The 14,182-nt window shown below is 40.7% G+C and overlaps 1 protein-coding gene across 2 annotated transcripts in view; it reads left to right on the plus strand.

The window, feature by feature from the left end:
* The window catches only part of HDDC3 (HD domain containing 3), a 125,860-nt gene that overhangs the window by 18,875 nt on the left and 92,803 nt on the right, over nt 1–14,182 (plus strand). Inside the window, exons 3-4 of one of the 2 annotated variants that reach the window (XM_089687636.1) lie at nt 905–1,145; nt 2,531–2,907. In XM_089687636.1, the coding sequence (XP_089543762.1) occupies nt 905–1,145; nt 2,531–2,661 (372 nt within the window). In that variant the 3' untranslated portion in view covers nt 2,662–2,907. Of the gene's footprint in view, nt 1–904; nt 1,146–2,530; nt 2,908–14,182 lie in introns of those variants that run through there. The other variant, XM_089687635.1, reaches the window with a different exon arrangement.

Here is a 14,182-nt window from a genome sequence, read left to right on the forward strand (position 1 = left end):
AATTACATTATCTGCAATTACTCTTCAGGGTTTGGATCCCTTTAACAAAATATAGAGTATTGAGAGTGGTTCAATTCTAATCTGATTACTGGATCTCCATGGTTGTGGTTTGGGGTAAGCTTGCGTTTGTTTGGAACCAAGTTGGTGTTAGAATCCAAAAACCATCTGGTCAAGTAATTTTTTGGTTGATTCCCAATGCTACAGCTAACATTACAAAGGGGCAGGGATGCTTGTGACATTGACCTAATATGGCCTCACCAACCTAATATTGCCATGTGGCCATATTAAGTCAGCGATGTCACAAGCACCCCTACCGCTTTGTTACATCAGCTGCTGGGTAGGGAATCCCCCATCTACAGCCCATTGGACCAGGAATAACATTTGGCTTCTGTGTTCGGAAACCAAACCTGATTCCAAACAAATGCAAGCTCATCATTAGTTGTCCATATAGGCAATGGTGTCACCTAACCTACTCAAACCAAAATGAAAAAAGTTTTGACTTTTGATATAATTTAGGTCTAAAATCATTATTTGCAGATTTGCTGAACATTTGTGGAGTGTGATGGGTCCTCTTTAGAAACCAATGGGAATAAGTGATAAATTCAATGACAAGACATAACTTTGGCCAACTGGATGAAATATTTATTTTATTTTAAATGATGGGAATGAACGCCATTGTAAGCATATCTGGCAATGTTACTGTCCCAACCTTGCTTCTTTTAGACAGCTTGGTTTTATATAAATGTGGAGGAAAATATAGAGGTTATAAAAAAAAAAGAATCTGTGTACTGAGTACTATTTCATGTATAAACCATTTTATATCTGTCTGAATACACTATTTTAATTTAAAAAATGTTCAAACATATATAATTATCAAGAAAGCCCACCTATGAATGTTTTCCAGGCAGCTCTGCTACACGATACAGTGGAAGATACAGACACCACGTTCCTGGAAATCGAGGAGAAGTTTGGACAGGAGGTCAGAAAGATTGTGGAGGAGGTGACAGATGATAAGACCTTACCAAAGATGAAGAGGAAGCAGCTGCAGATTGAGCATGCACCCCATCGCAGTCACAAGGCCAAGCTGGTCAAACTAGCCGATAAATTGTACAACCTGCGAGACCTGAACCGAAGCACTCCAAATGGTAGGTATTGCTTATACAGAAATTTACAGCTTTACGCAGTGATAAAGGTTGCTGCATTCATTTCTTAAAATTCTCTGGCTGAGGATGTTTGTACAGAACACTCAGATCTGGACAATCTTGTCTGTGATCAACAAAACTTTAAATGAGAGAAGCTGCCATTGCAGAACTCCTGAAGAGCTTATCTACATGGCTTGCTCTGCCTTCAGTACTGTCTAAATCACTGATTCAAGTAGTGATTGAACCTGGACTAAGTAGCACAGACCTAAAAACACTGTAAGTAGAACTCTTATGACCACCATATATCTCCTTCCAGTGACAGTCTCTTTATTCTCCTGATGGAGTTTTTGGGGGGGTTTTTTGCAATTTTTTTAATATCTGATTGTGCACCTACTGCTTCAACTAATGGCACAATGTGCCAGCAGTGGAATGTCCCTTGGTGTCCTTACGTCCAGTGCAGTTCTATGGACCCTGTTTTGATCTTACTGAGGTCATGACCTTAAACCCCTAGACATGGGGATGCTGCAGGGTCTAGCAGCGTAAATGATCGGGTAAGTAAATCTACTTTCTCATGCTCCCTAGATCTAAATGGACAGTTAACTTTTATGAATGTAGCCCCACTGCAAGTGAGGATTTTCAAGTTCCTGGAGTTGTAAAAACAGCTGACAGGCAGGGTTTTATACCCAAAAAAGACTAGTAGTCTTTTCTGTCATAAATGCCTCCCCCCAGCTGTCAGCGGTAATGTGATCTGAGCCACATATGCACAGCTCAGATCACATTTACAGCACCTGGTGTGTGCTGTGGTGACATGACTCCTATGTGCATGCGTGGGAGAGCCATTTTCATGGCCCAGCTATTCAAATGGCTGAGATAAAACCGAGAAGGAGGACAAGTTGAAAATGGATGCCCTCAAGACCCGGGTGATTGGTGACAGCGCAGCGATTGAGGGCTCTGTTTTACAGGTAAGTCCATTTTTAAAGTGTTTTCTTTTTTTTTGGCAAAGTCTATTACCGCTTTAATGGAAATAACAAATTACTAATGGACATTTTATTGGTATGTGAAAAAAGGCTCAGCCACTTGGAAAGCAAAAAAGTAAGCAGGTTGAAAAGGTTAAAGTCTCATGAAAAACTCTTCCAGGGTATATGCTCTACAAATGCTTCAACTCTCCTTCTATTCCTGGACATAGGCAGCTCCAGGGAAAAAAAGTGCTTTGTGTGGGACTACAAACTGATGGAATCCAAAGTTGGGGAATTTGTTTTTTCAGCATAGTCACTTCACCACTTGCTAATCAAATGCATTTTATGGAATTACTCCTTTAATACCAACATAACAGGTCCTATAAAAATGTTATCCTTCTTACACTGTATCTACACATTTCTCTCTTGTAGGGTGGTCAGAGCGACGAGTCCAAGAATATTTCCAATGGGCTTTCAAAGTAGTAAATGGTGTACGAGGCACAAACACAGCCATGGAGCAAAGCCTGGATCAGCTATTTAGAGACAGGGGAGTCAGTGCCTAAATCCACAGAAAAGACTATTAAAATGTAGATGTGTCATAAGAGGAGCCAGAATGGCAGTAGATTTGGCTCTTTCCAGTGCCTACTCCTGAGTGAGCTTGCTCGCCGCCTAGTAATATTTATTTTAAAACTCTGTTGATTGTAAACGAAAGGTTGTACAAAATTACAAAAATATATTATTCCAGTGTGTACATGTGCATAGGACAAAAAGAATGTACATTGCCAAAAAGATAAAACTATAAGTATGAACATTGTCAGTCTTTATTGAAATATTTAAATACAGTCAACAAGTGATTGAAGGCACTCTCCAAGCTAAACGTATAGTACACTTAAAAGGTCTCCTAAAGTTCCAGAGTTTATGAAATTGGAAAGGGTCCATTTCTCCTTCTGTACATGACTGTGACATATGGGATAATCTGCTTTATTAATGGTTTCCACTGGGACACGCTATGGGGGGATGGGTTCATGCATTTAATAGCTATAGAATTATGAACCATAAAAGTTCCTGTAGAAATATATTTTGGTAGTTTGGCCAACTTTGTTCATCTAGTATTTCAGAAGTACACAAAACAGGGAGACTTGGAAGATTGGTGAGGAACACAATGGCTTCCAAAAAAAATCAGCTTTAACTGGGCTACTCTAAATGAGGTGCAAAAAAATCAGTTTTAGGGTGAGTACAGTTCATGCAATAAGGGTTATCCATGTGTTTTATGAAGAAGAAAAAACGGGGATACGCAGATCTGATGAATAATATACCGTTGGGTCAGCTGGTTGTTAACTAATGATACATACATATGAAAGGAACTTGTCATCCTGATCCTTCTCTGTCAGGGTAGGCATAACAATTGCCTACCCTGACAGTTGTGAATAATTAATAAATTGTTTACTGGGGAATGGGTATTTTATTGAGCTCAATGTGTTAAAGTGGAACTTCACCGAAAATGGGAAGCTCTGCTAGTTTTGATAGGTACCCGTTGCCTTTTCAACCCCCCCCCTCCCTTTTTGGCAGCCTTCTGAGATGTGTCAGAGGTCCTAGGAGGCAGATGGACCATTCACAGTGTGCCTCCCAAATGCACAGTAGGGAGCAGGCTGTGAAGCCACAAGGTGTCACAACTGGCTTCCCACACAGTGCCAAAGACCTGAAGGCCAGAGAAGAGCTGGCTGCAGTGAGGACGGTGCTGGTTCCTTGGACAGGTAAGTGTTCTTTTATTAAAGTCAACACTGACAGTGTTTTTAGCTGTTGACTTTTATTTTTTTTCCATCTAGGGCACGGGTAGCAAGAGATGATAGATAATGTTTATGTCCAATTGGCAAATAACTTTTTTTTTGTGGCAGATTTCAAGTGAATAAAAATTGGAATGCCTAATATAAATCCTGTAAATACTTGCCTCTCATGCAACTACACCACCACACACTGCTCTAATGAAGAGGAACCATCTGCAGAAATCTCTTTAAAAAACTGACGCCGCAGGGAGTGTTGATTTCCCAACTCAGGCAGTTGTTCCTCCTGCCCACTCCTAAATCTCTACTGTGTTTTGTAGTAAAGTCAGGGTCAGCAGAAAGAACTACTGAGCATGGCGGAGGAAATTAATATTCCCAGAAGTGTTGATATCTGAAGTGATTTCAGAGTGCAAATAATCTTCAGTGAAGCAGCATTTCATTGGTGAGAGCAGTAGGAGAGGTAATTTTTTTTGCAGGTGCATTTGTTAGTCCAGCTTTTCATTACCACTTGCCCTCCTGAGGATTTACCCCCCTTCCTGACCAGGCCTTTTTTTGCTGTTTGGCGCTGTACTACTTCAACTGACGATTGCGCGGTCATGCAATGCTGTACATAAATTAAATTTGTGTCCTTTTTTTTCACACAAATAGAGCTTTCTTTCGGTGATATTTGATCACCTGTACGCTTTTTATTTTTTTGCACTATAAACAAAAGAACCCCAAAAATTTTGAAAAAACAAACAATATTTTCTCACTTCTGTCATAAAAAATATCCAAAAACCTTTAATTTCGTCATAAATTTAGGCCAAAATGTATTCTGCTACATGTTTTTGGTAAAACAAATCCCAATAAGTGTACATTAATTGCTTTGTGTGAAAGGTATAGCGTCTACAAACTATGGTATAGATAATTTGAAATTTACACAACTTTTACTTTCTGACTGCCCATTACATTTCTTGAGGTGCTAAAATACCAGGATAGAACAAACACCCCCAAATTACCCCTTTTTGGAAAGTAGACACCCTAAGCTATCTGCTGAGAGGCATATTGAGTCCATGAAAGATTTATTTTTTTTCACAACTTTTTGGAAATTGACAAAAAACAGTTTCGTTTGTTTTTTTTTTTTACACAAAGTTGTCACTTAAATGATATATTGCTCACAAAAGCCATGGGTATATGTGGAATTACACACCAAAATACATTCCGCTGCTTCTACTGAGTATGGGGATACCACATGTGTGAGACTTTTTGGGAGCCCAGCAACATACAGGAGCCTGAAATCCAATGACCAATTTGAAAGCCTGAAGGTGCGTAACTTCTTCATTTCACTTCCTCACTACCTATCACAGTTTCGGAGGTCCTGAAATGCCAGAATAGCACCAACCCCCCCCCCCCCCCAAACGACCCCTTTTTGGAAAGTAGACACTCCGAGGAATTTAAAAAGAGGCATGGTAAGTATTTTGCAGATCTAATTTTTTCTCACAAGGTTTTGAAATAAAAAAAAATAAAAAATATATTTTTGTTTTCTTTCTTCATTTTCCAAAAACTTGTGGCAACAAACGAGATCTACAAAATGCTCATCAATCCAAAAATTGGTAATTTGAGGGGGTTTGGTGCTATTTTGGCATTCCAGGGCCTCCGGAACTGTGATAGGTAGTCAGGAAGTGTAATGAGGAAATAAAGCCCTTTTAAAAGCCTGAAGGTGCTTATTGGATTTTGGGATCCTGTGGCAACAAATGAGATCTGCAAAATACTTACCATGCTTCTTATCAAATTCCTTGGGGTGTCTACTTTCCAAAAAGGGGTCATTTGGGGGGGTTAGGTGCTATTCTGGCATTTCAGAGCCTCCAAAACTGTGATAGGTAGTCAGGAAGTGTAATGAGGAAATAAAGCCTTTAAAAGCCTGAAGGTGCTTATTGGATTTTGGGATCCTGTACTTGGCTAGACTGCCAAAATGTCTCTCACATGTGGTACCCCCATACTCGGGAGAAGTAGCAGAATGTATTTTGGGGAGTAATTCCACATATACATATGGCATGTGTGAGCAATAAATTATTTAATGACAATTTTGTGTAATTTTTTCTTTTCTTTTTTTTTGTCATTTTCCAAAAACTTGTGGTAAAAAAATAAATTCTTCTATTGACTCAACATGCCCAGCATTAGAAGTTTATGCCACACACCACTCACTCTTCTAACCACCTGAAGACCAAGCCTTTTCTGAAACTTTTTGTTCACATTAAAAAAAATGTGTATTTTTGCTAGGAAATTAAATATATATATAAATATATTATATTTTTTTTAGAGCAGACACCCTAGTAAATGGTGGGTGCTGCAATTTTTTATCTCACATAGTACTCACACAGCGATTTTTCAAACGCAATTTTGTTTTGAAAAATATACACTTTTTTTTACTTTTAATGCACAAAAACACAATATATTGGCCAATTATTTGGTAAGATATAAAAGATGATGCTATGCTGAGTAAATAGATACCAAACATGACATGCTTTAAAATTGCACATGCCCTGTGCAATGGCGACAAACTGCATACATTTTTAATACCTATAGGCAACGCTTTAAAAGCCTTTACAAGCTACCATTTTAGATTTACAGAGGAGGTCTAGAGCTATAATTACTGCCCTTGATCTGACGTTCGTGGCAATACCTCACATGCATGGTGCAATCGCTGTTTCCATACTGGCACAGGTTCAACGTTCACAACTGCAGGTGCGCGGGTGAGCGAGGGTACTTTTTTTTTCTGATTTAATTATTTTTACACTGTCCCTTTTTTTTATTTTTTTGATAACTTTTAATGCTATCTCAGGGAATTAAAATATCCCCTTTATCTTCAATGGGCATTGTCATATATTCTTTTTAAAGAAATCTGGGGTCTATCATACTCTAGATCTCTCCTCTGCCCTTACATTATCTAATCTCACCAAGATCGTTGTGATGAGATGCTTTCCCAATTTACAAATGGCGCTGTTTATACCCTGTGCAACTGAAGTGATGAAATGCTTGTAGCTTCTGATTTCTTAGACTATAGAGATGATTACCACAATTCTGGTCTCCAATCAGCTCTATGATCAGCTGGCAGAAACTCTGGCTGCATTCTCAGGTTTCCCCGATGGCACGGGACTGCCCGAGAAGGCCATATAAGGCAGCGGGGGGGGGGGGGGGTCATTTTCTCCCGCTGCTTGTAAAAGCAATCCTGCAGATAATTAGCCACTAGGATTGCTTTTACATGAAAGCCTATCGCCGGCTGAAAAAAACAATACCAGGATGATACCTGCAGCTGCAGGCATCACCCTGGTATAACCGTTCAAAGTCCAGTGATGTACCAGTACGTCGCTGGTCCTTGTTGGGTATATATGCTATGTTCTTTTTTTCTTTATGCAACCTGTGGGCTGAATGGAAAAAAAAAAAGAGAAGAAATCTCTCTCTGAAAAAGTGTGTGGTATGCCCACCATTAGAATACTTCCCTGCATCCACCTATTTCTAATGGTGGGCACACATGAAATGTGCCACCAAATATAAAAAATATATATGCCGAAGCATAGGGGCCATCCACCCACTGGCCACCCCAGGCCCCCATGCTTTGGCATATATGCTCTTTTTTTAACTGTGGATGAAAAATCTCATCCGACAGCACTGCACACACCTACTTATGTCTATTCTCAGAGCAAGACCCTATTGCTGTCAGAATAAACAAGTCAGTGCTGCAGTTTGACATTCCTGCAAAGAAATCAACAATGGTTAACAATAAAAGAGTAACTCAATAAAAAAACTTTATAAATGTAATATCTCTGCAAGGAAAAGTGTGTGGTGGTATGCCCACCATTAGAAAACCTCCCTTCATCCACCCACTTCTAATGGTGGGCACACATGAAATGTGCCAACAAATATAAAATATATATGCCGAAGCATAGGGGCCATCCACCCACTGGCCACCCCAGGCCCCCATGCTTTGGCATATATGCTCTTTTTTTAACTGCGGATGAAAAATCTCATCTGACAGCACTGCACACACCTACTTATGTCTATTCTCAGAGCAAGACCCTATTGCTGTCAGAACAAACAAGTGAGTGCTGCAGTTTGACATTCCTGCAAAGAAATCAACAATGGTTAACAATAAAACAGGAACTCAATAAAAAAACTTTATAAATGTAATATCTCTGCAAGGAAAAGTGTGTGGTGGTATGCCCACCATTAGAAAACCTCCCTTCATCCACCCACTTCTAATGGTGGGCACACATGGCAGAAACCCCGGCTGCATTCTCAGGTTTCCCCGATGGCACGGGACTGCCCGAGAAGGCCGTGGAAGGCAGCGGGGGAGGGGGGAACATTTTCTCCCGCTGCTTGTAAAAGCAATCCTGCAGATAATTAGCCACTAGGATTGCTTTTACATGAAAGCCTATCGCCAGCTGAAAAAAACAATACCAGGATGATACCTGCAGCTGCAGGCATCACCCTGGTATAACCATTCAAAGTCCAGTGATGTACCAGTACGTCGCTGGTCCTTATTGGGTGTATATGCTATGTTCTTTTTTTCTTTATGCAACCTGTGGGCTGAATGGAAAAAAAAAGAGAAGAAATCTCTGCCAGAAAGGTGTGTGGTATGCGCACCGTTAGAAAACCTCCTTACATCCACCCACTTCTAATGGTGGGCACACATGAAATGTGCCAAGAAATATAAAATATATATGCTGAAGCATAGGGGCCATCCACCCACTGGCCCCCCCCGGCCCCCCATGTTTTGGCATATATGCTTTTTTTTTAATTGCGGATGAAAAATCTCATCCGACAGCACTGCACACACCTACTTATGTCTATTCTCAGAGCAAGACCCTATTGCTGTCAGAATAAACAAGTCAGGGCTGCAGTTTGACATTCCTGCAAAGAAATCAACAATGGTTAACAATAAAAGAGTAACTCAATAAAAAAACTTTATAAATGTAATATCTCTGCAAGGAAAAGTGTGTGGTGGTATGCCCACCATTAGAAAACCTCCCTTCATCATCCCACTTCTAATGGTGGGCACACATGAAATGTGCCAACAAATATAAAATATATATGCCGAAGCATAGGGGCCATCCACCCACTGGCCACCCCAGGCCCCCATGCTTTGGCATATATGCTCTTTTTTTAACTGCGGATGAAAAATCTCATCCGACAGCACTGCCCACACTGATTTATGTATATTCTGAGAGCAAGTTCCTGTTGCTGTCAGAATAAACAGGTCAGTGTTGCAGCTGAAAGCATTCCTGCAAACAGCAAAGGTTAACAATAAAACAGAAAAAATAAAACAGTCAAAGTAGAACAATAACAAAAATGACAACAAAAAAATCTATAACTATTTTTAGTTTTTAAAATGTTTAATTTTTTGGGTATTTGTACTTTTTTATTTATTTTTGTAACTTTTTTTTTTTTTTCAAACTTTTAACATGTTAAAAACAGATGGTAGGGTCTCTCCAAATGCGATAGCCAGTTTCCTGACTACCTAAGAACTTTCGAGACCCTGTGTAAATGTGTGATGCCTAATTCCATGTCTGCTACAGATACAACATCTTTTTTGGGGTCTTCTTTGGGTTGGGGTACCAGGAATGGCATCGGGAAAATGCCTCTCATGCAGCCGGGTAACTGCATCTGGGATGGGGGTTTGGGGCATAGCACCTTCTGGATACAAAAGGGCCCTGATGATCTCTAACTGGAATTTTAGGTAGGGTTCACTATGTCCAGTTGCTTTGTAGAGAACAAAAGCGTTATATAAAGCCGATTGAAATAAATAAACAGACACTTTTTTGTACCAGTGTCTGGCTTTTCGGGAAACTAAGTATGGCTTCATCATCTGGTCATTGTAGTCCACCCCTCCCATGTTAAGGTTATAATCGTGGACACAGAGGGGCTTCTCAACAACACCGGCTGCTGTGGAAATTTGGATGGTCGTATCTGCGTGAATGGAAGACAGGAGGTAAACATCCCATTTGTCCTTCCACTTCGCTGCGAGCAATTCTTCGTTTCTCAAGCAGGCTTTTTCCCCCTTTCTAAGACGGGTATTTACAAGCCGTTGAGGGAAGCCTCGGCAATTAGATTGCACAGTGTCACATGCGCAAATTCCCAGATTGAACAAATGTCTAAATAGTGGCACGCTTGAATAAAAATTGTCCACGTATAAGTGGTACCCCATATGGAAAAAGGATGACACCAAGTCCCAAACTTTCTTGCCACTGCTCCTCATGTAGTCTGGGCATCCGGGGGGCTCCAAGTGACTATCTTTTCCCTCGTAAATCCAAAACTTACATGTATAGCCTGTTGCCCTCTCACAGGTCTTATAAATCTTGACCCCATATCTGGCACGCTTGCTGGGTATATACTGTTTGACAAGGCAGCCAGAAAATTGAATGGGACTCATCGATGCAGATTTTTTGATGGCCAGTATACACATCTGCAAATGTTTGGTTAAAGTGATTTATGAGGGGCCGAATTTTGTGGAGCCGGTCAAATTCAGGGTTACCCCGAGGATGACTGAGTGTGTTGTCGTTGAAGTGCATAAAATGCAATATCGTCTCATATCTATGCCTGGCCATGGCAGCAGAGAACACAGACATGTGAACAAGCGGGTCTGTGGACCAATACAACCGCAATACATTTTTTTTTATTAATGCCCATGTTGAGGGTTAGGCCCAAAAAAACTTTAAATTCAGAAACCGTAATGGGTTTCCATGCGAATGGTCTGGCAAGGTTTGAATTTGGGTTGGCGGCGATAAATATTCGTGCATTTAAATTGCTTTGATCCACAATCAATGCATAAAGATCATCTGTGGAAAACAGCTAAAAAAAAAATCAAGGGGAGTATTTAAATTTGCTGTTTCCTCCTGAATTCCGGGTTGGGCAGTGAATGAGGGAAGTAAGTGTGCTTCAGAATTTGTGGGCTGCCAATCGGTATTTGCAAGCACATCTGGAAGGATACTAAGGGCTCTATGGGCCTCTATGTGAATTCTTGGTGACCATGGGACACTACTTGTGCTCGCCACTGCACCAGCTTGTACTGCACTTATGGGACTCGCCACGTCACCAAGTGATACTGCAGTGCTGGTATGTATAAGACCAGGACGTACTAGGCCGCTGGTGCTCGCCAGTTCACCAAAAGGTAGTGTGGCACTAGTACTGACACTCTGCTGCATATGAGAGTCACCATGCGTTTGTACCACCTCAGCAACCTGGAAATGGGGTCGGGTATGCCTGATCTTAGCAGGGACCTCTTCTCCGTCGTCTGAGCTACCTATCAGGGTGCCGCTGCTGTCTATAGGTTCGTATTCTGAGCCTAATTCTGCCTTCGCTCTCACCTGACATGCTCAGAATCCTGTAGGCCTCTTCACTAGTGTACCTTTGCTTGACAATTTTGGCCACTAAATTTATAGGTACCTAGTGCGACTCACGGGAAAAAGAGCGCCAGGCTGTCAGGGACTGCTTGAACCGCTACAAACAAATTTACCGACAAGTGCTAACAGAGATCAGGCCTGATTCTGAGAACACTGCGGTTTTGTGTGCAATGTGTCAAGTGACAGTTATCTACTGACACTGCATTTGCCAGGGGAGAAGGGGGGTTTGGGCGTAGCGGCTAAGTGCAGGTGCTGGCAGGTGTCGGGGCTGATCCCGCTAATGCTGCATTTTTGGGGATACTATAGTAATGTGAACGCTGGTATAGCGCTGATCTGATCAAAGATATTGATCCAATCAGACACTATACTAGCAATGGAGGTTTAGCGTGCAAGTGATCGTTTACCTGGCAATCAAGGGGTCAAAAGTGATTACTGGTGTACTAGCGGGCAATCTGACGCTATCTGGGAGGGGAGCTAACTGACGCTAACACTATTGGAAGTCACCAGTGACACTAATACAGTGATGAGTAAAAATCTGTTCACTGTAATCAAAGACACTGGTGACAGGGCAGTGAAGGGGTTAACTGGGAGGGTGATCAAGGGGTTAAATGGGATTACTGGTGTACTAGCGGGCAAACTGGCGCTATCTGGGAGGGGCGCTAACACTATCGGAAGTCGCCAGCGACTCTTAATACAGTGATCAGTAAAAATCTGTTCACTGTAATAAATGACACTGGTGACAGGGCAGTGAAGGGGTTAACTGGGTAGGCGATCAGGGGGTTAAATGTGTCCTAGGTGTGTACTAACTGTCAGTGTAGTGCTTTGTACTCACAATTCTTCTGTCTTCTTCTCTGTCTGGAATGGAATGTGCCCAGACAGAGAAGAATGACATCATATCCTGTCCTGTGTAACTGTCAACACAGAAAAAGGATAGGACAGGGACCGATTCATTCGATTTCAGCCGGACATCACTGGCTTAAACCGAATGATTGATCCCTCAGGGATCGAATAGTGACATGACACCCGCGGGTCAGCGGGGGCGCGCACCCCTCCTGCCCGCGAAAACCTCGGGAGCGGGGACACGTTTAAAAACGTGGTTTTGCGCAGCCGTGCTGCCCTGCCACCGTATTTCTACAGTGGCTGGGCGGCAAGAAGTTAATATACAATATCCATAACACTATATGCAAATGAATCCTATAAATAATCCCCATAGCATATTATACCTCGTAAATCTATCTTTTAGTGGACAAATAAATGGGAATATTTTACCCCTATAAAACTATATTTTGGTTAAAAATGTATGAGTTTAAAAATACAAATAAGGCACCTAGACACAGTTATAATAAATCCCAATTACCATGTATTAAAATACCAAAGTTCATCTAAAATACCTTATCTTATGTTGGCGAAACAGGACAGAAGTTGCAAACAAGGATGAATTTGCACAGACATACCATCAAGGAACATAAAGAAGATGACCTCTGCACACCTCTAGGACACCATTTCACACAACCAGGCCACAATATGGGAGACCTCAATGTCTTGGTTCTGAAAGGAAAATTCAAATCTATCCAGGAAAGAAAAACATTTGAACTAAGAATGATAATTCTATTTGACACAAAAGATGACGGCCTTAACTTGGACATGTGATTCCTCAACCATTATCCGACAGCTTTATGACTATCTATTAGCTGAAGCTTGACCCCCTCTGTGTGAGTGTAGTATCCCCCCCGCCCCCCCTCGCTCTTGATGTATCTTATCTGTAGCCTTTTTTTTTTGTTTCTCAATCCCTTCTAACATTCTGCTTAAACTTTGTGATTTGTAATAGTACTGCTTGGACTTTGAAGAAGGGGACATACCCCGAAAGCTTGTCCTCAAAATTGTATGTTAGTGCAAATAAAAAAAGTATCACGGACAGTACTCAATTGTTTCTGTCTAAAATACCTATAATCCAACGGAAAGGCAACTACTACTAATCCCCTAAATATCTATTCTAAAATAACTAAAATAGACTAGAAACTAATAGAACTCGTCATCCAAACGGTATCTCTGTACTGAGCTAAAAGCCCATCTAGAATATATAAAGTAATTACCATTACACTCCACCAGTATGCTAATATCCCAGAGCTGGGTATGGGAGATGGGACGTGGACAACTATAAAATTTAGACTTAAATCCCTATTTAATATAATATATAATAAAAATATTTATGTGTCTGAAATAAAACAATTAAGGTCCAGATCAACATTCAGACCTTTAGGTTTCAAAGTGTCCAGTTAGAAAATCCAAAACGTTTCATTTTTAGAGATTTCTATAATTTTGTTACTTCCTCTCCAGTGTCCCTCCACTTTATCTATTCCACAAAATTGTTATTGTGTTGGATCACATTTGTGGACGTCTCTAAAATGCCTGGACAAATTATGGTCCTTCTTCCCCTTCTTTATATCAGAGACATATTCTCTGAGTCTTTTATACAGTGGCCTGGTTGTTCTGCCTATATATTGAAGTTTACATGAACTTTCCAATAAAGAGGTCACATGAGGGGTAGTGCATGTTATGAACTAATCAATCTTAAATTCTTTTGTCGTAACCTGTGACATAAAGCTCTCTATTTTCCTAGTTTTCATCCCTGTTTTACAAATATTACACTTTTTACATGGAAAAAACCCTTTGAGATCAAACATCCTAATTAGATTTTTCCTTGGAGGGGAAATTATATTTTTTAACCAGTTTGGTCAATAGATTTGATGCCTTTCTATATACAGTGGGGCAAAAAAGTATTTAGTCAGCCACCAATTGTGCAAGTTCTCCAACTTAAAAAGATGAGAGAGGCCTGTAATTGGCATCATAGGTAGATCATAGACATCATAGACCTCAACTATGAGAGACAAAATGAGAAACAAAATCCAGACAATCACATTGGC

This window comes from Staurois parvus, unplaced genomic scaffold, assembly GCF_062004578.1.
Source record: "Staurois parvus isolate SC_StPar_1 unplaced genomic scaffold, SC_StPar_1.0 ptg000432l, whole genome shotgun sequence".
Lineage (NCBI taxonomy): Eukaryota > Metazoa > Chordata > Amphibia > Anura > Ranidae > Staurois > Staurois parvus.